Raw genomic sequence first — 24,630 nt, 5'->3', positions numbered from 1 at the left:
TTTCTAATAAAATCAAAACTTGAAATCATACTTCATTTTACTTTTGTACTAATAATGAGAAAAGCATGTACTTTATTGGGGGTGCTGCCTACTGTGTGTTTCAGCATAGACTTTTCACTCATGCCTCGGTGAGATTTGCTGCATCCTTGTAAGCTTCCAAAAGCTGTGTTTGAGCATTAAGTTTATGATCTTTTCTAGCTCTAATCCAGAAGTAAGTCTCTAACCTGATCTGTTTCTGCTCATGCTCAGGGCAGAGGTTATTAGTTCTGTGGATTTACTAGAAGAGGAAATAATAAGAGGAGGAATGCTTTTTTGTCAAAGTATGTTTTCTTGTGTACTGTGAGTTGGAATGAGGCTGCAAAAGCGTGTTGCACACACCTCAACATGGCTGTGAGGAGAGGGAGGACTGCAAAGCAGCTGGGGACTGGTCCTGCTTCGCTTCTCGCGTGGCCTTCGTTCCCTGGCTTTTAAAGGACCCGGTGGCGCTCTCACACAGCTCTTCATAGCTCGTTCCACTTCTTGTCCCTTTTGTACACGGGGCAAATTCCGCTGCATTCAGATAGGAGATGAGCGTCTAGGCTAGTTGGTTCCGCTCTTCTCAGCCGTTCTGGCAAACAGCCAGGCGCCCCGATCGCTAAGCCCCCCCACGCGCGCAGATGGCGAGCACGAGCACGGGTGGGGAGCGCTGTGCAGCCCCCGCAGGGCCCGGCGGGCGGCTCTGTCCAGGGTGCTGACGGGGCGTGGGCGCGGGCTGGGGCGCCGGCGCGGAGCTCCCTGTGTTCCCTCGGGAACTGTTTCCTTCCTGCAGGACGGGTTACCCACATCCCTGGCTACCCACGCAGGCAGCAACTTGCATGTAGCTTTTGGGTATAAAGCTGTTCTTACTTACAGAAATCAGTGACTTTGGGGGGTTTGTGGTGTAGTAGAATATACAAGTTAATAGCTGGACTGGTACATCAAAGAGAAACTTAGAAGATGCTTTAAAGAGTGTCTTTTAAGTAGTGCTTGTCCTTGAGATGGTTGCAAGGGGTTATAGGCTTTACAGTTTGATGATTAAAAACAGTTTATTCAAGAATATATATCCACATCCCTGTAATCGGGCTGAGATGATCCATTAGCTTTTGATGCGTAAGCAATGGAAGGAGGTGTTGTTCCGTTGCTGGATAAATCAGGAAAGTGCTTGTTCAATCAAAGCAATGCATCTTTAAAGTAGTGGGTTTTTAGTTCATGAAGTTCATAGAATCATAGAATAGTTAGGGTTGGAAGTGATGACCTTTAAAGGTCATCTAGTCCCAACCTCCCTGCAATGAGCAGGGACATCTTCAACTGCATGAGGTTATTTCGTATCTCTTGTTTTAGTGGTGTTTACATATGCTTTAAACAGTTACTGTAATAAAACTTAACAGTAGTGATGGCTAGAAACTGGAAAATGTTACCTCTAATATGTTCCTGAGGTGGTAAAGGATTTCCTTTACAGTTTTTCCCGAGTAAGATTTAAACCTTAGCATTACATTTGATTAAATGTTTAGTTTTGTTTTGTTTTTTAAAAGTGGTAACACTGAAGGAGTCTTAAAGTAAATTATTAATTTAGAAAGTCTGCTGTTAGGAACTGGTATCTATATAAAAATGTCTAACACCAGAAAAAGTAATTGAAAAGTTTGTTTTTATTTAAGGAGACTTGATTATGAGACACTGACTGTAAGTTTATGGAAACTTAAGAATCAATTTATGTTCTTTGTATTTGTATTCTGCATTAATGTGGACTTTTGTCTTCATCCATAAGTATTAATCTGTTTGAGGAATTTTACAGTTAGACATGTACCAGTATAATTGTTGTGCTGTAATTTAAGTAGATGCTGTTTTGCACAGAAGCGTGCCATTTGTGTGTCTCACAAGCACTACCTGAGACAGAAATGTTAATATAGCTGATTAATTTTTATTTTTTATTTTGTGTTAGCTGGAGACACAGATGATCCTCCAAGGATTACTCAAAATCCTGTCATTAATGGAAATGTAGCAATGGCTGATGGACATAACAACACTGAAGAGGACATGGAAGATGGTAAGTAAATATTTCATAAAAACATGTGGTTTGGCTTCTTTATTTTTATGATTTTTGAGGACATGGTCCATGTCTTACTTGTGTCCTCTGAACTGCAGCTCATTAAAAAGAGGAAACTCTGTAGTTACGACTGCTGGTTTTCTGTATAGGCATCCTTTTAACATAACTATACAATGGGATTAGGCATCTGAGGGCTTGGGATTTTTTTCTATTACTCTTTCTAGGTACTCATTTAAAAATTGCTGAAAGTGATACTGTCCGTTGTTATATTTTGTGATATGTCCCTTTAAACATACTGCAGCTGGTGCTTGCTGAATAGTAATTTTTGTAAGTTATGCAATTCCTTCAGGACATTTAAAATCATTATCTATCCTGCTCTCTTGTCAGGTGGCAGCTGTGATCAGTTTTTGTCTTTGTATGGTAAGTCAGTGGTAACTATTCTGTGGAGGAACATTCCCCCCCCGCCCCACTCTGATGTCCTTTTACTTGCAAATGCAAAGGAAGAAGTATGTATTGATATCCTGTTAATAAAAGGGGACACATGTTTTTGAAATCTTTTTGTCAGTCTTTTAAATGAAAATAAGGGTGTACAGTTTTTTCTGTTACAGAAGATCAAATAGTTTTTAAGTAGATGTGTCTGGGTTTCTTTAAATAAAGATGATGAGTTTGTAATTCACTTAAGTCTGTTATGTTTAGTGAGGAAAATGTACAATGATACTCCTTTTCATAGGAGAGGACAGGGGGGACTGCTCTTACTTTGAAGAACTAAATAAAATTGAATTGGGAGAAGGGAGACAAAATGAGTGGGATTTGTTCCCCTCTGATTCCTTATTTCATGCTGTCTTGTGAGAGTACATTAAAGACTAGGCTTAAACATGTATTTAGATTTATGCAAAATATTGAGTGTGGGGGTTTTTTTTGTTTGAGAAAAGTCAAGAGTTTGAGGCTAAGGGTCAAAAAAGTGCTTACTTTCATGTATTCAAAGAACATATAATAGAATACTGATAGAAAATAATAATGTTCCATGAAGAGAATATGGTTTACATGCAGGACAAAAGCATCTCATGGTTGAATTGCTTCTGTGTCATTGGCAAAGATAAAGTTTCCTATGATCAGATTCTCGCCATAAAGTAAAAATGAGATCTGCTTCGCCTATGAATTTATTTTTGTCTGATTGCCTGGTCTCATTCAGAGGGCTGTGATTTCTTGCTCAGAGTAACTAGCTGAGACCAAAACAGGTATTCTGTTTTTATCAAAATCAAGTTAAGCTGTTGTAAAAGATGTTAAATGTCTTTGGGCCATGGTATTTGGAGGGTGGCAAGAGATCATATAGGTTGACACCGACTGGCAAGGACAGCTCTGTTGAACTTCTGTTCTCAGTAATGATGTTTATAGGTAGAAAGCCTGATAGTGTTTGCTATCAATACAGCCAGTAGATAACACATTGGTCAGCACAAAAATTTGTCCAGGAGTTGGTCTGTATATACTTGCACAAATTAAGCAAAAGAGACTGAAGCTGCAGAAGCAATTGATGAAACCCAGGCCATATCGAGGACGGCAACTAATCTCTTCATTCAGAATAACGTGGACTTTCTAACCTAAAAGCTACTGCAAAACAGTTTCTGTCACTTACCAAATTTTTGACTCCTCTCAGAGAACTGGATATGAAGGTGTCGCGATAGGAAGAAGTAGTATCTCAAAGTATTTGGCAAAAGGCTTGCGAAAGCTTATGGTGGCACTTGTGTTTGTGGACTTTCAGTATGGTTAGGAGCTTTGGTCCACTCTGCTGTGGGACATCTTTCAGGGTTAAAATGTGATTGTTAAGCAATACTCTTAATGGTTCCTCATTATCATATTTGAATAAGGAGTGTCTGGCTACGTCTTAGCGCTACTATAGCCCTGCACTGACACAGATAGAAAGTAGTGTTATTGCAAAATGTTCTAATTGCAAAAACATTCCTGAAGACTTGCATCATGTAAGTGGATGAGGCCTCTTTTCCAAGTCTTGTAAATTAGATTAGTTGCTTGCTGTTGCATTATTTACACATCGATGCAACTGCTCTCTTGCTGTTTGTTCTCTTGCTATCCTGGTGTGCAGCATGATGTACATGTATAATGGACAGCTTGGCGATTCACAAGATAGGAAAAAATGGAGACATTGGCCTCTTTGATAAACATGCTCTGTTTTCATTGCTGTTACTCATAGCAAGTGAGATCAATCTGAGCTGATAAAGAATGCATGAAGAGAATTTAGATACCTCTTCAGTGAAAATCTTGATGAGTTTAATGGTTCCTGCAAAAGAGGTGAGGAGTAAGATGAAAGGTTGATGCTTCCAGCTGGATTACAGAAACCAGCCTTCTGGTGAATTTCTGAGTTGAAGGAACTTTTGAGGTGATTTTGTCTTCCTGCTTAGCACAAGAAGAAATGACTGATAATGATTTGAAAAAAGTGCAGCGCTCATCCCCTTTGCTAGGCAGTTAACCACAGGCATTGTGAAGAACACGTAATGGGGGCAGCAGTAGACCACCAACAGGGCTTCCAGATAAGACTGTGTTCTCCCAGGTGGTTTGACTAGAACCTGTTGTTGCTATGTATGATGTCTTAGCAATTAAAAAGAACCAGTGGAAACATTGTGCTGCGTTTTGTACAATGACTTAATGAACCAGCCTTTGTGAGCTGGTTCTGCAAATAAAGTAAAAAATAATAAAAACAGGATTCCTATCAAATTATGTTTGCAAGTGCATCAGTATTCAAAACAGCACATAGGATAAATTCTCTTAGAAGTTAAAGTTCAAACAGAAGGTCCGTAGCTAAACATAAACTCACATCTTCGCAATTACCTACTGAAGTCTCATTTCTGTGAAGAATTGCAGAGGCTACAAGGCTTTCAGAAGCATCAGTCTTAGCCATATGCTAGTATTGTGTGCTGTATTTGTATCATTATTAAAATATTCATAGAATATTCAGCCAGTTTCTCCATTAATAATTCAGGTTCAGAATATTTTAATAACCTCAATGTACTTTAAAGGTAGCAACATTTACTAAGAGAATAAAGAAACCTGCTTTTCTCAAAGGTATAAGCACTGAAGTATGTACTTCAGTCTTAAAATGGATCATGTTCTGTATTTGGATCTCTGATTTGAAGGATCTTTGTCGTGTCAAGGTGCTAAATGTGACATTGATCTCATCAGTGAAAAAAAAATCTTTTCCATGTAGCAAATATAATCCATTGCATGTAACTTCAGCCAGCATTGCCAGCTGGGTCTGTTCTTTTTATCTTGTGTTTAGGATCATGTGTCATATTTGTAGTTCAGGGATTTATAGAAGTCTTACTTGCCAGTCACTACTAAATTATCCTCCTGCCAGTTCCAGTTTTTATTGGAAACTGGTGGACATATTTGATGGTGAAAAAAGTTTTTATTTATTTATGTGCTCAGAATACCTATCACACTATTTAAACTTGTTTTTTTTTTTAATATAATTCATGTTTTAATTGATTACACTTGCTAAAAATATGGGCTTTCTGGAAGGAAGGGGAGGTTGTTATTGCAGGGGTGTGTGTTTTGTATTTTTAAAGAAAATTCTATTTTAGGGTTGACCTATATTATGAGGCTGTGTTTTTGTGGAGCAGTTAGTAGTGATTGCTCAAATATTTTATATAGAAGAGTACCCTTCCCTGGTGAGCTCTCATGCACAAACTTTCCTGAAAAGAAATTGAGAAATACAGGCAACTTTTCTCTGAAGCATCTGCAGATGCTGCGTGGGCTGCCTTTTTTAACTGACAGCGTAGCAGTGCTGCTGCATCCTTGTGCTGAACTGCTCTGAAAGCTGCATCAAAGGAGGCAGAAAGCAAACTTGGTCAGCTCATTTTTCAGCAGCTTAGACTAAGCCCAGAAGTATTGATCTTGATTGTGAACAGGGAGGTGTGCTCGAATTGGTTTGAGATACATGTGATGCAAGACTGATTTTTAAATTGTTACCTGTGTTATGGATTTTTTTTTTATTCAGCCTGCAGAGCAAGTTTGAGACCATACAGCTCCTTTGGCTGCAGCCTGTCTGACTCTTGGTCCTGGAAGACCAACTCTCTACCCTGTCAACAGGTAGCGAGTAGGTAAAATGGGTAGGGAACAGTTTTTAAGTAGGCGATAGACTACTGGTTAGCTACACTTACATGTAGGGAAGAAGAGGAGAAAATAATCCTTTGAACTCTTCCGTTACTGAGGAAGCTGGCAGCACAGGGTAACGTGAAAGTCATTGCAGGTGTAGTGGAGGGAGGAAGCTGCTTTCTGCTGTAGTACTATTGCTTTCAAGAGATGGTTGGGAATGCTTAGGGCTGTCAGTTCATACACAAATAAGATCAACTATGTTATCAAGATCAGATGTATGACAGTTGCTTGAAAAGAAAACCGTTTTGCAAGGGAGAGGAATGAATTCTGTCAAAGCTCCCCAGCAGTTGTGGACAAAACTTGTTAATTTTCTGTACTGATGAGTACAGAAACAGTTCTGTACTGAACATCTTTACAATGTTGCATGTCGTAATCGAGAGAGTTTAATTTTTCAAGTAAGGTAGCAACCAGGGCTCACCTGTGTGTGTTTTTTTTTTTTTTTTTTTTTTAAAAATCAGGCCTGTCTCTGGTGCCATGCAAAGCTTTCTGAGTGAATGACTGCTTTGCATGTACAGAAATAATACATGTGTTGTATACCGTGTGCCTTGTCAGATAATTTCATGATCCAATTTCTGGCTTAGTGGTGTTGTACCTTAGGGTTTTTGGTTTCAGATGTCACTGCACGTGTGACAGATTGCTTCAGTTCTGCATCACCCGTGAGTGGTGTGAGAACAGCAGTCTGACCATGGGTGCTGCCCATATGCTACTTGAACCTCTGTATACCCAGTAGCACATCTTCCCATGTTACACAGGTGTTAAGCTGGAACCACGGAAAAGGAGGGGAGTGTCTTGTGCATATGCCATACTTCATCCATGCCCTGTAAAATTGTTGGGATAAGGTGCAGGCTTTTCCTCCCTGTATGCAATATGAGGCATGTCACAATAAAGACAGCCCAGCCTCGTGCCTTCCTGAAGCTGTCGCAGTCTCCAGCACCCTGTTATAGCTGTGTACGACAGAAGCAGAACAGATTGTGGTATATGAAGAACTGGGGATGTGGGAAGAAAGCAAAATTAGTTTAATTGTGTGTGTCAAAATAAGCTATTTAAAAGCTATTTAAAAAAAAAAAAATAGCATCTCATTTAACTTTGTTTTAGACCGTTAAAAATCTCTAAAATTTTCACATACCACAAAGAATACAGGACCCTACTCTTGGGCTGTTCTTCAGCAAACAGGTATGAGATTTTAAAAAACCCATCCACCAACCAACAAATGGGGTTACTCTGTTTGGAAAAGATAATTGTTGCAAGCAGAAAGCAACTAAATGGTGACTTGGTATCAACTGGGCAACCGAACAGATTGTGAAAATCCTTTGCAGGTCTTGGTTCATGCAAGGAGCTAACTTAAGCTGGGCTGTGAAGACAGTACACAGCAAGAAGGGTTAGAGTGGGCTGTGATTTATGTTGTAAAGCATTTGATGTCTCTGTCTTGCTGTACCCACTACTTTAGAAGAAACTTGAGTGGTAGCAAATTCTAGTTCTAAAGAAGTATTTAAGAAAATAGTGTATGAAAGGAATGTGTCTTTCAGCACTCTGTTTTCCTGAATGGTGTTGCGGTGTTTTTCAAAATGAAAAAAATGAAACTTCTGTTGCTAAGGAGTTCAGTGCCTTTCAGGTTGTTGTGTTTTTGTTTGGGTTTTTTTTTTTGTTGTTGCTTCCAATATCCCACTATATAAAACATACTTACGTTGCATGATTTTTTGAAAATTGTGTTTTGGAGTGAAGAAGATCAGGTTTTTCCAGATAATTTTGTGTGTGTGTTACAGATACAAGCTGGCGATCAGAAGCAACATTTCAGTTTACAGTTGAACGCTTCAACAGATTGAGCGAGTCAGTTCTCAGTCCTCCCTGCTTTGTACGGAATTTGCCATGGAAGATCATGGTTATGCCACGACTCTACCCAGACAGGCCACACCAAAAAAGCGTAGGATTCTTCCTTCAGTGCAATGCTGAATCTGATTCCACGTAAGATCCTTCTAATTATTGTACAAGTCCTCTCCTTATACTAGTTAATCTGTATTGCAAGAAAAACAAACATCTAAAAAAATAGTTTTACCTAGCTTTCTGCAAGAGTCCCCTTTTCACCCTGCCTTTCTGAATCCCAACACATAAGAGTAATCCTCCCTTTAGGAGGAGCTAAAAGTAGCTTGTGTAGCTACAAGTTTGTGGTAGAATTTAGATACATTTCTGTTTGATTGTTGGGGGAAGTGTTTGACAGTTTTCTTGGCATGGGGAAAGTTCTGGGTTTATTTCAAATGGAAGTGGTACTGGAGCTTCTCTAACCCTGCTGAGCTATAAGTCCTGCCCTACAAAGTGTGTGAGCAGGTAACTGCTAGCACCTGAGGCAGACTGTTGTATGAGGTAGTCACCTCCTTAAATGGAGTTCATCACTCATCGAGCAAGATACGAACATGTACATGTTCTTGGAGTCCTGTGTGCAAATCAACATTGGCTGTCTTTGACCACTTTTGTAAATAATATGGAAATTTAAAAAGATAAATACAAATTTCTGGGGCATTACTGCAGCTTATTGAGCTACAAAGCAAACCCGTCATAGGTATCCTTTCCAGTAAGGTAGCTCCATTCTTGCACTAAATCTCACACAACTTGTAGTTCACTCTGAATAAAAAGTTGCTCTTTTCCATCATTTTTCTAAGCTAAAATGTGAATGCTCAGTGCAGAAGGTAAAGAACAAAGTTGTAAGTGTACTAACTAATCACAGGAGAAGTAGTCCACAAGCAAGTAATCACTGAAAAATGATAATGTTGTCTTCAAAAGTATCAACAAAGGTGCAGCTGGTGGAGCTAAGCAAGCAGTGACAAGACCTTGTCTGAACTGATACTCAGTCCGCTTGTCTTGCGCAGTTGGGATGGATTTGAACAGGAATGGTGACAATGAAGTGCTGCTGAGAAAATTAGAGTGTTGGGGAGTTTTATCTTGTGGGAGGGAGGGTAGAACCACCTCCTCCTTTCCTTAGCCAAAGGTTGAGTTACCATACTCTGTAGACACCAAGACTACTTTGAGTTAGCCTATCTGTCTGCACTGAATTGGATTAGAAATAGCTCACCTCAGAGAGCAGTTGGCTTCTTAAACCGCTGTTACCTGCAGCTGTCTGACAGTACTTTCTTAACAGTGTTGTCCTAAGAAAAATCTCTGTTCCAGCTTCGCGTTCATAATGTGGCTTCAGACAGTCCCAGGGATTCATGCCCTCAATAACAACGAAATCTTAATATCTAATAAGGAGAAAAAAAATCCTATATGTGAAAGTAATATATGAAAAATCCCTAATAAAAATTATTTTAATGACTGAATGAGTTTTGAATATTTCTTCTGTATTTGTAGGTCGTGGTCTTGTCATGCACAAGCAGTTCTCAAGATAATAAACTACAAGGATGATGAAAAATCATTCAGTCGTCGTATTAGTCACTTGTTCTTTCATAAGGAAAATGACTGGGGCTTTTCCAACTTCATGGCCTGGAGTGTAAGTAATTGGACACATATTAATCTTTTGCTAGATGAGGAGCAGTTTTGAACCTGCTCTCTGAATATGGAAATACTGATAGGAAAGTCATTTTTCTCCTACCTGTTATTTTTTTTCTGTCATCGCTGTAGATTCTTTTTCAATTTCTTGTAAATTCCTGCACTTATTGTAGACTGCTTTTATTTACTTTGTGATTTAAATATTCCCTCATTATCTTCTGCATATCTGAATGCCTGTTTTTTGTTTTCACTGTGTGATAGTCAACGTCATTCTGAAGCAACATAGATTTTCTTGCATTTCCACGTGTTCTTTGTATATGTGTACAGATATTTAATGTCCTAATAATACTACGGAGGCTTATCTTGAATTGAGACAGCTTTTTAAGCATTTTAAATGGTTGGTTTCTCAATTTTTCTTCTGTCTGGAATATTGTCCAGGAGGAGCAAAGCCTTTGATTACCAACTCTTATTAACCACAGAAAATTGAAATAGTACTGCAAAATCTTAAAAGCCAGGAACAGGTTTCCTGTATCGAGACATTAAAAAAGAATTAAAGTGTATTAAGATGAAAAACAGCTTTGTTGGTGTCCTTCAGTTTTTCTTCTTCAGTTTATTATTACTGTAGCCCTGGCTTGGAAATTAGAAAGTCATGTATAACTGGATGCTTCCCTATAGTCATGTTGCAAGCTCCAGTTTTCATGTTCTTTTGTCATTCCTGTTTTACAGGAAGTTACTGATCCTGAAAAAGGCTTTATAGAAGAGGATAAAGTTACTTTTGAAGTCTATGTTCAAGCAGATGCTCCACATGGAGTGGCGTAAGTATCTTTGTTTAAAAATATAATTCTTAATTCTAATATTTTTATGTTGCTTTAGATTGTTCAAGTATTTTGTGGTGGTAACATTTGTAGTTCTCATTAGACATTTTCACTTTGTCACCTTTAATTGATGAATTCTCACATGGCAATATTTTTCGTTAGTCGCATAGAGATTTTTGTATAGGTTAAATTTCCATTTTCATTAGTCAGCATAATGTTGTGGAACTTAAATCACAAATCAATTCATACAGAAGTTTAACACCTCGGCAAATATAGCCTCAACATTTCTGATCTTACAGCTGATAAGAGTTTCAGACACCATCAGGTGGTTCTACTATTTAACTTGCCTTGGTTTACAATTGTTTTAAACCTGCCTCATCGGAGTTTTTCAACTTCATGTCACTTGTAAACAAAGTGATTGTACTGAAATGCAGACTTGCTCTTAAACGTACAGCTCTGGCTTCCATTACACTTTCATAATACATAATTTTTCTGGCATACAGAACATCTTTAGAAAGAAAACCTAACAAAATCACAAAGTACTTGATTGCAAAACCTGTTGTTACTGGCAGGCAGTAGTGAAGTGTAGTTCATTTGAACCTTAAGTAACAATGAAAGGTATCTGATATCTACCAGCAGTCCTACCTTAGAACAAATACTCTTTATTACATTAATACAGAACTATCTTGTTTTTAACCACTAACTGTTTTCCAGGTGGGATTCAAAGAAGCACACAGGATATGTTGGCTTAAAGAACCAGGGAGCAACTTGTTACATGAACAGTTTGTTACAGACTTTATTTTTCACAAATCAGCTACGAAAGGTAATTAATATGTGAAAGAAAATGAGTATTTCAATTTGCAGTCTCAATATCTTATAGTTAGAAATACTTCAAAACAGAGCTGTATGTTCCTTTTGCCTCCTTCATCCTTTTAGAGAAGTTGTGACTTACATGGTGGTGCACATGTTACTTGAGGCTGAATGCAAGAATCTTCCTTTTATAGTTCGTTGAACGTAAGCTTTTGGTTTTTGTGAAAGCAGATGGAGTACCTAGTGAAAATCTGAGCTTAAGGGGTGTTTCTTAGACTGTATTTTGTGTTAATGTTGCTATGAATTGTTGGAAGGGGGCGGGCAGAAGGATAACTACATCTTGCAGATGAGAGATGGAGGTAATTACCATTTATTGAAATAGTTATAATAGAAGTCAATTATGACTTCTCAACCCATAAACAATGTAAAAAGATAAACAGGTATGACCTTTGTAGTTCATTTGTTCCATCTTTTAATTTATATTATACAGTTGAATTTTCCGTTGTTATGGTTAGCATCTCTGTAGTGATGGAAAGCGTTACAATTTCAGTAGTTTAAACAACTGAATTTTATATTTGCTTCATTCATATGTTTTTTATTTACTGCAGAGGTTATTTGTTTGATGGAAAGAAAAACTTCTTTAAATATCAGCTTAATAAATATCTCCTGCAACCCGGGATGAAATACGCTAGATAATATATCTTTTTAAAATAGTGCAGTAGCCTTAATGGGGTAAAAACATAAATATCAATGACTTGATATTGGAGATGGCTATCTGGAAGAGGGGATATACTTGAGAAAAAATGTAACTTGGCACCATGTAGTTTATTGGAGTGTCTTAATGATCCTAATTCATCTTTTTGCACATTTCTGCTCTTACTGTATCTCTTGGTGAAAATGAACTGTTCTGGCTTACGCTTTCTCGTATGTGTACTGGTTGTTACATTTCCATTAAGCTTTCTTTTCTCCAATATTTTCCTTTTTAATGTACCAGTGTCTTAGATTTCGCACCATCTTACCATTATTTATATCACTGTGGCCTGTAAGTATCCAAGTTGGGATTTCTTTTTTCTCTTTGCAATGTGCTGCTTACTCTGAAGCGTTGCAAAAAATAGCACATCCAGCTCTAGGAGACTGTAACTGAGATCTTACCAATTCCACATACAAGAAATAAATACTTGACTTGTTTTACATGATGCACCTGTTTCTTTTTGGACAACTTCACTTTGCTCTCGAAATAAAAATGTGTTTTTATACTAGCTACATCTAATCCAATTGTGTAGTTCCTTTCAATGTCTTGTGGTCAGTAAATCAATATGTACCATGAAGTAATCTTGTGCTGTGAATAAGAAATTCTTTTTGTGATACACACTTGTTTCAACTGAATTAATCTTTTCAGGCATTCTCCCTGCACTTCTCCCCCAGCCCCCAAAGAAATAGCAGCTTTTAGGGAGTTTTAATATCTGGATAGTGACCATATGAGAAAGCTTAATTTACTAGCTGGTGACTGCAGCTTTCTTTGTGGAAGTGTTACTGGACATCAGCTGAAATGCCCAAGATTCCCAAAAACCTGCTCACTCTTCAGGTTTTCAGAGCCCCTACAAACGGAACAGACTACAATAGTTTTGGACAGTTTTAATACTCATTTGGCTTTATTACAGTTAAGGAAGAATCCATAGTTGTCTTCTTGGAGCAATAAATTTTTTTTCAGCCATTTTTGTTTCCACTTTGAGCAAACTTGTTCCTGTTAAAATCAAGTAAAAAAAAATGTGTAATATCCTCAGTTTGCTTATCACCAATTCTGTTATTGCTGTTAATCCTCCTTACTGAGAAGAAATAATGATTTCTATTGCTGTTATTTAGAGCTTTGTTAAGAGAGAGGTTGCTGTCAGGGGTAGAGCTGAGAAAGCAATGAACAGTGGCAAAGGCAAGCATGTACCTATGGAAAGTCAGACTCTGGTGAAGCATAGGTGAGGATTGATGAAGAGATCCTTTCTTCTCTGCTCTGTTTCCAGACAACAGGTGGGGATTCTTGGGTATTTGACCTGAGACCTCCTTTTATTAGCAACCAGGTGGCTTCAGTGGTAGGGAATAAAGCAAAGGAACTTTATCTTCAGAGCATATCTTTATTTGTCTGTGACTGCACGCTTAAATATAGTCCACCTAGGCAAAGGGCAGTGGTAACTTCCTGAGCGGGTCCAGGTTTAATCTTGGACCATGTTACATGGGTCTTTCTATGTCATTAGCACCTCCAGCCAGTCAATACTTGTGGCTGTATCCAGTCCATTTGATGAAAACTCTTTGCTTGTTCCCTTGAAAAATTCCCTACAATTCATGAGAACATTGCAGAATGTTTATATAACTATACTAAAATCATAAATACTGGTCCAGTACATTTTTCCCTGATCTGGCTCTCTTCAAGTTATCCAATATATTTTAACTTGCCTTGGAATTTCATACACAGTATTTCCTTCCCTTCTTCAAGTAACTGTCTTGACTTTAAGCAGTGTGTTCAACCTTATCTGTAGCATTCTTTTAGCATGTAAATATCTGAAATTTTTCTCATATCTCTGTCTCTGTTGCTTATAGTGATTGCCTATACATGTCCCTGCCACTCTTTCGTGTTCATTTCCTGAGGGAACTTCTCAGGTGTTAAATTAGAGATTCTGCTTCATTTTTCAAATGGATCAAAATACCTCACTCTTTTGATCTTGAGGTCAAGCTTTTGGAGTTTGGAAGGGTGAGGCATAAAAATGAAGGTTTGTAGAGGATCATATTTGAAAAGTGATTGTTTTAGCTTGGAGAAACGCTTAAGCTTTGAGAAATGGGCTTCGATGCTACTTACAACCACGAACAGAATGAAGAACCAAAGAAAGGTTATGTGTTAAATGTTTAGTTTGTAGTAACACATTTAGAATTTCAGAAGAAATAAAACTGGTGTTTTTACTCAATGGCAGCTGGAATACAGTAATTATAAGTAATTTGTGAAATATTATTTTAATATTACTTGAGAGATATAGGAAAGGAATTAATTGTCTAGATGGTATATGGGGAAACTAAATAAGAACTAAATGCAAAGAATCTGATTTTGATTAATTATCAGGGTATTCTGAACTCCCATTTATACTTATGGTGGAAGAGTCAACCACTAGGTTGACTTCTAGCCTGCTGCATTATCATATTGGTTTGTTATGCAGAATATTTATCATTTTAATATTTATTGTATGAGCATTTTTTCAGCACTGGCTATATTTGAATTTCTTCACTGGTTGATCTTTTGTATCTCACTTTTGTTTATTTAAACATATCAAGTTACTATATATTTGCTTTTTAAAAAGCATTATAACCTGTTAAAACCAGTGAATAGGGACTGATTATATAGCTTTGGAAGATTTGAGACTTGGTCATTCAACTATTTCCTGTTTCTGCCTTTAGCCAGTGAAGACCAGCTCATAAAAGGGTTCATAAACCAGAGGCAAGAAGAGGTTAACTCTGCAAGATGCTGACTTGTTTTGGTGTTCATATTTTAAAGCAAAAAATAACATTTGCTTGTAAAGTCAAAGGTATAATTTTAGCTATTCATATTTGGATTGGAGTTTGCCCAAATCAGCATAGTTAACTCTGCATTTGGATAATAAAAATAGAGACACAATTGACAATTATTTTATTAGTTTATTAGAATTGTTTTGAAACTGTGTGTTCTGATCTTAGGAAAGACATTTTCATAATCAGGGTGGTCCAATAATCAGGGTCTCCACAATAGCATGTGTGGAGAGGTTGTGGGATCTCCATTCCTGGAGATGCTCAGAACTCGAACTGAATATGACCCTGAGCAACTGGACCCAACTTTGAACCTGACATCTCTATGAGCAGGACCAGAATTCAGAACCTACAGACTTCTCTGCCAGACTAAATCGCTATAAACTCTTAAGCTCTTAAAGCAGTGCTTAGCTCATTAGAAAAGTTGCTGATGCAGCTACATGAGAAAAAAGTTTTTTTTTTTTCTTCTCTTAATTTTTCTAGGCTAACCAGGTACTTAGTCTGATGGATTGGCAAAAATAATGGCATGAAGGATTATTGAATTTCAACATCTAAAACTTGTTGCTGATGAGAAAAATTGAAGATGCTATTTTCTTCAATTTATGAAATGTAAAAAAGCAATTTAAGCAAATTTCAAAATCAAAGCAGAGCAAAGGAAGACTTTTTTGTTGCCATGAGGGTGGGGCTGGTCTGTTCTTAAAATTATACTAAAGAAGTAAGAGTTCTGTTGGCTGTCCTTCAACAAAAAGTTGCTGATAAATGTCAGTTAATTTCTATTGCTGTTTCTCCTTTTTTATGTGTAAGTACTACTCTTAACAGTAACTCACAAATAAGTGGAAACATAAAATTTGGAAGTTACTAGTGTTCAGTCATGCTGCTTTAGATCATCTCTGTTTACTGTTAAATTTTGGAAATTAAATTTAAAATTTAAAAGATAAGTCACGTGAACTATCATATTGCTTTACAGTTGCGTAATTAACCAGTGTTTCTCAGTCTAAATACAAGGGATTTGCTTTCTTTATGAAGCTGTTTGATATTTCAGTAAAATAATTTCCTTCATTTCATCTTATTACTGTAGCTATTCTGCTGATAGTCTCATATTATATTATTCTTCTAAGTATTTATGTTGCTGTACTTTTGAAAAATTTTGTGCATATTCAAAATTGGAATAGGAAGCTGGCCTGCCAACTTCTTAACAACTTTTTTTGGCCTTTTTTGTCTCTTCCTTCCTTTCTTTTTTGTTATTCCTTTGTGTTCTTTTTGTATCAGCTTGGTCTTTTTCTAAAGTCCGTCTCTTTTGGTTCCCATCACCTCTGTGCTGAGCTTTCACGTAGCAATGAATGGGTTTCCCCAACAATTCAGCTATGTATTGGAAGTACAAACCTTGCTCTGTATCTAGGATAAGTTAGAGGTGCTGGACACCTGTGAAATCTAGGCTGATGCAGACACCAAGTGAGAACTACTGAGATACAGTTCAGCGCTTCACTCGCAGAAACGTATCGTTCCTTGTTGTTTCACAAAATTCAGGTGGCATTTTTTCTGTTTCTTGTAATAGGTTATTGTCTCATATGCTACTTAATATTGGAGTCTTTATTTTTTCATGTATTGTTACCTAATCTCCTTCTAGAGTTATCTATGTTTACTTCTACGTTCATGCTTTCTAAATGAGTATCTCCCTGTAAAATACCTTTTCTTTGCTGTTACTTGTCCTTAGATATATTAGGGTACACTTTTTAAAAAGTAAGTCTCATTTAAGTGCCTGTTGAACTCTCCTAATCCCTGTTTGGTCTATTTGTGTAATTTCTTTGTTCTCAATCCTTCCCAGATCAGTATAATCAGTGAATTGAATTGTTAAGCTGTTTATTTGCTGGACAGCAATGACGTTAAGTAGGAATGAATGTGTCAGGGAATCTCAAAGCTTCCTCTGGCATCCTTCTCCACGTGGACCGTTACTCTTTTTGTTCATTTGTTGCCCGTTATGGTTTCGTGTGGTGGGGTTTTTTGGGTTTTGTTTGTTTGTTCTGTCTTCCCCCCTTAGGTAACAATATTCACAGATAGCCAAGCTACAGCACAAAACTGAAGTTATTCTCAAAAGCCTGTAGTATTGATCAGTGTATCTGGTCCTACTGTGATGATTGTGTAGACATGCCAGGCGCGATAAGTTGTTTGAAGGTTTTGAATGGTTTAGTGTATTTACTTTTCTAGGGTGGAATAAGGGAATGATTTAGATAAAATAACCATGAATGGAATTTGTTGTTCACATCTTTCTAACCCCTGTGCCCTAAGAAGAGTCATTCCAGAAAATTAATGTTTTTACACTACAGTATGAGATTTTTTCCAGACTCTTTTGGAGTGATGATGAAATGGAGTTACATGAAAGAAGTCGCTGAAGAGGAAAGAATGCATTAAACAATATGAGCAATAAACTTTTCCGTAGATACTAATTGAAATAAATGCTTTTTCAGGCTGTGTACATGATGCCCACAGAAGGCGATGATTCATCCAAAAGTGTTCCTTTAGCATTGCAAAGAGTGTTTTATGAGCTGCAACATAGTGACAAACCAGTCGGAACTAAAAAGTTAACAAAATCTTTTGGGTAAGTTTCAGAAATTCGGACTATTTATTAGGCTATTAGAGGCTTCATAAAGCTTTTATTTAAAAAGACTTCATTTAAATCAGGCTATTTTTAGAAATGTGCAGAGAAGTGTTAATATAGCATTATGTTAATCACTAACTTTTCTTAGTTTGCTTGGATAGATTTTTATTTCTAGTTAAAGACAGCTGATCCAAAAGTCAGATTTTTTTGGTGAGGGGACCGGTATACAGTCAAACAGAGCTGTTAGTAGCGGGGTTATAATTTGCCTGTTACCTGAAAATTGCATGGTGCATTTGGCTTAAGTAAAATTCACGACAAAATATATTGTTGAAACATTGCAGTTCGTGTATTGTTAATGTATTTTTTAAAATTTAAATATGTTTTGAATTTAGACAAATAGCAGTAATTTGCATTTCCATATTCTTAGTTTTGCACTGATAACTGTTGTAACGTTTTCTTTCCATATATCAAACATGCACAAATTTTTGCCTATGCACAATTTAGAAGCGTTTAATGTTGTATTCTGTTTCGTGGTTTAAAGCTTAAGAGGAGTATCTGTTGCATGAAGTAAAGGTGTTGGAGCACACACGCAAAGTAATTTTTTTGGATTTTCCTCATTCTAGCACCCTCTTTTCCTCTACTAAACATCTACAGAAAAGCTTGCTTTTTATTTTCATTTTTGCCTTGTATCCAGTTCACTGCCTGGTATTTTTTCCAGTCTGGTGATACTTCTTGTGAGATGTGTTACAGGGTGTAATATTAAATCTGGAGTATCTAAAAATAGAATTATACAATATAGATGCATTGAGGGTGTTGAGTTTTTTTTTTTTTTACTAGCTTAATGTTTCAGCTTAGCACAAGTTAGGACAGAAGATGAAGATTAGCATAACCTTTACAAGCTTTCTCTTTGCATGTTGTGTAAGCATGGAGTAAGATTTTATCAAAAACTGTTCTAAAAGATTGTATTTTGCATTACTTTGTCACACTCTATTTGTAGACTAGTCTTTTGTAGCAATATTGATGGGTTAGGAAGTTTGTATCGTCGTTTTCACATAGCTGTCCTAGTGTCCATCCCGCATCTTCTGCTAAAGCTTGTAGTAGTTCCCTGTCCTGATAAGACTCTTCATAACCTTGTGTCTTTGTAACCTTTCCTTTTCACCTTTTGGGAGAAGTTTAAAATGAAATCGGTAACCTCAGTGTTGTATGTTTATCTGGTCATACCCTCTTCCCACTAGCACACTGTATATTTAGTTTATCAGCACTCCTGCTGTCCTTTTACTCTGGAGAGACTTGCTGATATCATAAATATTTCATCTAGAGTTAAGATCCCAACTGAGTCATCTTTAGTAGCATGAAGAGACCTTTCCCGAGGGTGTTGCAGATGCTTAATTTTGTACCGGAGAGCAAGGTTTTAAAAATGTGTTCAATCCTGCCTTCATTCTTGGGAAGGAATTTTTGAATATGTTTAAGATTTAGTCTTCCCCAGCTCATTACATCAGAGAGGGGTTTCTAACCTTGTGAGACATACCTATATGCTGTGTAGAGCGTAACTTTATATTGGGTATTTTGAGCTTCTAAGCTGGGCTTCTTTCAGTAGAAAGTCATGCCAATGTCTGAAGGAGCCCTTTTTTATCCTAATATTGTAAACTTTTTCTTTGATTTTGTCCTTGAAACTGGCTAGTGTTTAAAGCCTAGGGAGTCAGGAGGTTATTTTCCATTCTTAATTATCCAACAGGTCACTTCATTCAGCTTTTTAAAGTGTGGACACCCACACAGTTGTTTTGGCACACTTTTGGGAGTAGAATGCTGTCGTGTGACAGTGGCAGTGAGTCACTGAGAAGAGAGTGGGAGGGGAAGATAAAGTTAGTATTGCTCCTGATCACCCTTGTGCTTGTGGCTTCAAGGGCTGGGGTTGAACCTAATGCTGAAGCTATAGCCTACAGTAAACATAGCTATTTCATATGGTTAGGAGTGATGACTGTAGAAAAAGAGTTGTCAGAGACCTAAAAAAGCATTCTTGAGTTCGTAGGAGAAAGTATTTCATGCTGAAACTAAAACCACTTTATGCTTCTTTTCTATTTAAGGCAGTAGTGCTGAATGCCCTTGTTGCAGTGTGCCATGTTGGCTACAAGGTGTTTAGAGGCTGTTGCTCTCACTCCTCCTTTCACAGGAGTGTGTTTGCACGTGGACAGTTTAGGAAGCTGGATGCCTCTTGCATCCTTGGAGTTACTTTGCGTCCAGGATTAACTGTTTAGATGTGCACAGAGGAGCCAATATTTCCTAAAAATCCATAAATTCCTTTCATGCTGAAATAATCCATGAATGCTACTTGACTGCACCTGAAGGGCCCTCAGAAGAGAGGCAGCTAGAAGCATGCTGTGGGAACTATTCTGACAGCACTGAATTGCTCCCAGGCCTTTTTTTTAAGAGTTGTTTTGGCGTGAACTGAGACTAGGTTGTAGACTGGAAGAATTCTTCTGCTAGCAGTAGCCTGGCCCTTGCCTCTTTGGCTGGCTCCAGCTGCCTTGCCGGTCCCCATCCCCAGATCCACAGAGAGAGAAGGCAGGTGGGCATGGAACGGCTGCCAAAATGTCCCACAAGTTCATTGCCCCCTTCTTCCCGCCAAGTAAATGCTACAGAACTGAAAAAACCTGTGCATCAGCCAGTACCAAATCTCAGAGTCTTTATATCTTGCTCTGTGCTAAACTCTTGATCTGCAAAGAAATCACAAAAATGCATATTGAGCTGTAAGTTTTCTTCATAATATAGTAATTTTGTATTAATTTGTCTTACAAAGGTGGGAAACTTTAGACAGCTTCATGCAACATGATGTCCAGGAATTATGTCGAGTGGTATGTTTTTACAATTTCTTACTGATCTGTGATGCATAATGTTGTCTCTTGATATTGTGTATATATAATTTAGTAACAATCCTAGTAATACTGGCACCGATTAATCTAAGTTAGGTCTCTAAAACATAGAGTTTTTGCCTTGGTTTATTTCTCTTTTTTAAGAATGGGATTGATTACGGCCTTTTGTGTGCGAGGAATTTGTAAAGGATAGGGAAGGTTGAAAATAAATGGAGCGTATGCTGGTGATCCTTACACAGCCATGGAGAGAAGTGCAGTTTTGAAGATGCAAATATATTATTACATTTGTGAGGTTTTCCAGACTCAAAGGAATGTAGCTGCAGTAGTCCTCAGTGCAGTTTTTAGGGAGGAAAATTTAAAGGAGTAGAAAGGAGATTCCAGTACGAATAGACTAATGTTTCATTTTTATGCAAGTGATTTAGAGTTTAATCAATGAAGTAGTCGTCTGTTTGTGATGAATAAATTCAAAACCTGCAACTTTATCCTATGTAAAACTTGATTTTTCTTTCAGCTGCTCGATAATGTGGAAAATAAAATGAAAGGCACATGTGTAGAAGGCACTATTCCTAAATTGTTCAGAGGGAAGATGGTGGTATGTATTTAATAATTTTTAAATTTTAAATAATTTAAATTAATTCTTACTTATATACATTGAAATTCTGTGTTCCTTATTTTTTGTTTACAGTCTTATATCCAATGCAAACATGTAGACTATCGATCTGAACGAATAGAAGATTATTATGACATCCAGCTAAGTATAAAGGGAAAGAAAAATAGTAAGTGATACATTGTGATATGCACTAATCAAGTACTTCTACATGTTGGACATCTTTAGTGCCTGTTGATTTCAAATGAGTTTGTTGGTACTTAGCACTTTGAAATACCCTTTCAGAGGAAAGAGTCTTTGACACCTCATTGAAAACATTTTCTACAGAAAATGTTCTTTGCTTGTGTTACATTTTTGCCCTTCTCTCATTTCCCTTCTCTGCTCCTTCCTCCTTAATTCTCTCACTGATATCTTTTCACAAAACTTTATGAATTTTAGGAATTTTCCAGGTGTCATAAAAGTGCATAGTGTGCCATGGTGTCACACTAGGTTATAATATGTATATATGAAGATGAAACTTGGAGGAAATGGATTCTTATTTAGACTTTGACCATAGTAATAAGCAAATAAAAAGAATGAACTAATTGGAGCAGCATAACAGTGGTCCCTTATCACCACTTTACCGAGTACTTGGCACACAAGACATGAAAAAGGACATGTAAGAGTCCAGCAAACAGAATCATCTAGCTTGATACTTAACAGTTGCTAAGTGAGAACAGGAGATTTGGCAGACAGTTGTAACTGTGATTTTTAAATCTGTTGATATTCTTATGTATGCCCCTACAATTTGGTGCATTTCTTGACATTCTTAAGCAATATAAAACTTTTTTTTCCTTAAATAAAGGTAGAAATACTCAAACACAAACTCTCATGTCTTCATGTGTTATTTGATTAATATATTGTTAAGCCCCCAGGCTAGAGTAAACTTAACGTTTTTCTTCCTCCTTCCCTACAATTCCCCAATCTTTTTTTCATTTAGTTTTTGAGTCTTTCATTGACTACGTTGCAGTGGAACAGTTGGATGGTGATAACAAGTACGATGCAGGAGAACATGGCTTGCAGGTATTTTTCTTTTTTTAATTTGGTTTTAAATTTTATTTTTCTGTTCTTGATAAAATAACTTAACATAGCTATGGTAACCAAAAAATGTTGCAAAATCCGTTCTAGGTTGTATCAATTGCTTTTGGGTGATTTTTCTCCTTCGACAAGCTTTTACATAGCTCCTCTTAATTGCTGTTAGTTTTCTTAAAATGGAGCTTGGATTTTAAAAAAATCTAACTAGCAGTGAGTTTCACTTTTATACCTGTGTTTTAGTGACTAGAATGGTTAACCTCTCTACTGATCTCAAGACTCAGAAGTTCTTCCTCTAAGAGTAGTCTGTTCTTCTATATGACTACTAAAAAGCAGCATAGCTCTAAAAGTAACTTTAGAGAGGTCATTTTTGTATCATCAACAAGAACGCGAAGTAAACCCATGGAATTTTAAAAATTCATGTGTGCACACATGTTTCGGAGCTTTTCAGCTGCGCTTTGCTGCATCCACTGTAGGAAGCTGAAGTCTTTTATAAAAAAATGTTGCTTCACTAGAGCTTACTTCTGCAGCCTCTATATACCAGGTTTTGTCAGTAGTGTTCTATATATTCTTTAGCTGTTCTTGGGAAAGTACAGCATGGTAGCCAAATATTTGTTGGTAGGATACAATGAATATGAAATTCTTAATTGGTCAAAAATGTGTTTTCACCTCCTCTTGGCCTCGTATTCTCTTTTGATTTTACTTATACAGGAAACTTGCTCTTAATACAGTGAGGTATTCACATGTGCTTGTATGAATGGCCTAAATTTAAATGAACTGAGTTCTTGTAAGTGTTACTGGAGTAGCTCGTGGGAAGGTGGGTGCAATATTAAGAAGGTTAACTTCCACCCCAGTTTTAAACCATTCTTTGCTGCACATTGTGTTGTCCCTATAAAGTAAACATCCATAGGAAGAGTGACGGCAGCAAACAAGTATTTTGAGTTGCTGGAAATCTTGCAATTTCAACCCTCTATTTCCTTTAAAATGTCTAGGAGGCAGAGAAAGGTGTGAAGTTCCTAACATTGCCACCAGTATTACACCTACAGCTCATGAGATTTATGTATGATCCTCAGACTGACCAAAACATCAAGATAAATGATAGGTAAGTTTTGGGAGTTTGTTTGTTTGCTTGTTTTCTTTCATTGTAGAATTTGGACCTGTGAATGTATTTTACGAAAATAATTTGGCAAAACCTTTTTTTTTTTTTTTTTTTTTTTTAATTCAACTGCAAGAGGAACGTGTGTGCAGTCACACATTGTGGAGGTCCCTAAAAGGTGCACTGGTTGAATGTTAAGGTTCTGAATGAGAAATTGAATGCTTAAATAGTCATTTGTAGCTGTTATTTTGAATATTAAATAAGTGAATGCATCTTTTAACACTTTGTGGAACATTCTTCGTGCCATGTGTGGAAAGTTGGTTACATCCCCACAGGCTGCCACAAGAGTAAGTAGGCTGAATAAGTAGTCCTCTGCTTTCCCTCCATCAGTTTCCATGGCCACTTGCTGTAAGTAGAGGCTAATAATTTCTCAAGGTGTTACATTGCTGGTTGTAAACTAAATCTGTATGGCAACGATTTCAGTCACACCAAGAAGGTGAGACTGCAGCAGCTGAAAGACATTTCAAAATAGTGTTCCAGTCCAGTGGTGCCTGTGCTAGAAAAGCTGTGTTTGTGTACTAGAAAATAAAAGGTTTTGTGCTTTTCCCTTGGCACAGTGAATCCAAAACAGCATTATTTCAGTTAAAGTGCTCTTAACTCTGTTACTGAGGGCATACTTTTTCAGAGGTGCTTATGCAGATTATTTCATAAAATCTGCTCCTGTAACTTGTTTTTGTAACTTGCTTTAGGAGTCATGTCCTCCATAATAGCATGTGTCTGTCTTAACTACAAATACAACTGTCTTAATTCTTTTCAAAACTAGGTTTGAGTTTCCTGAACAGTTGCCACTAGATGAGTTTTTGCAAAAAACAGATCCTAAAGATCCTGCGAATTACATTCTTCATGCAGTTTTAGTACACAGTGGAGATAACCATGGTGGACATTACGTTGTTTACTTAAATCCAAAGGGGGATGGAAAAGTGAGTATTGAAAAGCACCTAAACATATTTGTGTTTTGCAAATATATACTTGCAGTTTTCATAATGGGCAAATCTTCGGAATTTTTCTTCCCTTACAGAAGAGCGTGCCGACACACTCATCTCATCACACAGGGATCTGACTTCTCCATGTAGTTCTTAGCTTGATACTCTTTTCATTTGGTGCCTATTCTAATGTATTTGGGAAACTTACTTTACAAAAAGAAAAACGAGCAGCCCTTGTGTCTAGTTTTGAGTCTTTAGGGAGGATCCTGTATTTGGAGGCATTAAAGAATCACTTGCCTTCTTAAAAGGAGCAGCTTCGTCTTTGCTATTGGCTTTTGGCAAAAGACTTTTAACTAAGGGAATGCCTTCAGTTGTATGTGTATATGTGTTGAAGTTCTACTGCAGTCAAATTTAATCCAGCATTTTTTCAGGCTGACTTTATGCTGAAGCAGATATGAATGTTTCAAATGTTTCTGTGACTCAGAAGTTCACTGTCTGTGCATGTCCCACTGTTACAGGTTTAGGTGACTTGATTG

General features: G+C 37.2%; 1 protein-coding gene across 1 annotated transcript in view; it reads left to right on the top strand.

The window, feature by feature from the left end:
* The first annotated feature begins 1,957 nt into the window (after positions 1–1,957).
* Positions 1,958–24,630, top strand: part of USP7 (ubiquitin specific peptidase 7 (herpes virus-associated)) — a 41,811-nt gene continuing 19,138 nt past the window's right edge. The window contains exons 1-12 of the mRNA XM_010287317.1: positions 1,958–2,062; positions 7,993–8,191; positions 9,569–9,707; positions 10,433–10,521; positions 11,236–11,344; positions 17,337–17,467; positions 20,265–20,319; positions 20,849–20,929; positions 21,023–21,113; positions 21,924–22,006; positions 23,008–23,117; positions 23,935–24,091. Coding sequence (XP_010285619.1) covers positions 2,020–2,062; positions 7,993–8,191; positions 9,569–9,707; positions 10,433–10,521; positions 11,236–11,344; positions 17,337–17,467; positions 20,265–20,319; positions 20,849–20,929; positions 21,023–21,113; positions 21,924–22,006; positions 23,008–23,117; positions 23,935–24,091 — 1,287 coding nt within the window. The 5' untranslated portion in view covers positions 1,958–2,019. The remainder of the gene's footprint in view (positions 2,063–7,992; positions 8,192–9,568; positions 9,708–10,432; positions 10,522–11,235; positions 11,345–17,336; positions 17,468–20,264; positions 20,320–20,848; positions 20,930–21,022; positions 21,114–21,923; positions 22,007–23,007; positions 23,118–23,934; positions 24,092–24,630) is intronic.

Source organism: Phaethon lepturus, unplaced genomic scaffold (assembly GCF_000687285.1).
Source record: "Phaethon lepturus isolate BGI_N335 unplaced genomic scaffold, ASM68728v1 scaffold15725, whole genome shotgun sequence".
Taxonomy (NCBI): Eukaryota; Metazoa; Chordata; class Aves; order Phaethontiformes; family Phaethontidae; genus Phaethon; species Phaethon lepturus.
The sequence above is the reverse complement of the archived record's forward strand: the minus strand, read 5'-3'. Positions and strand labels throughout refer to the sequence as shown.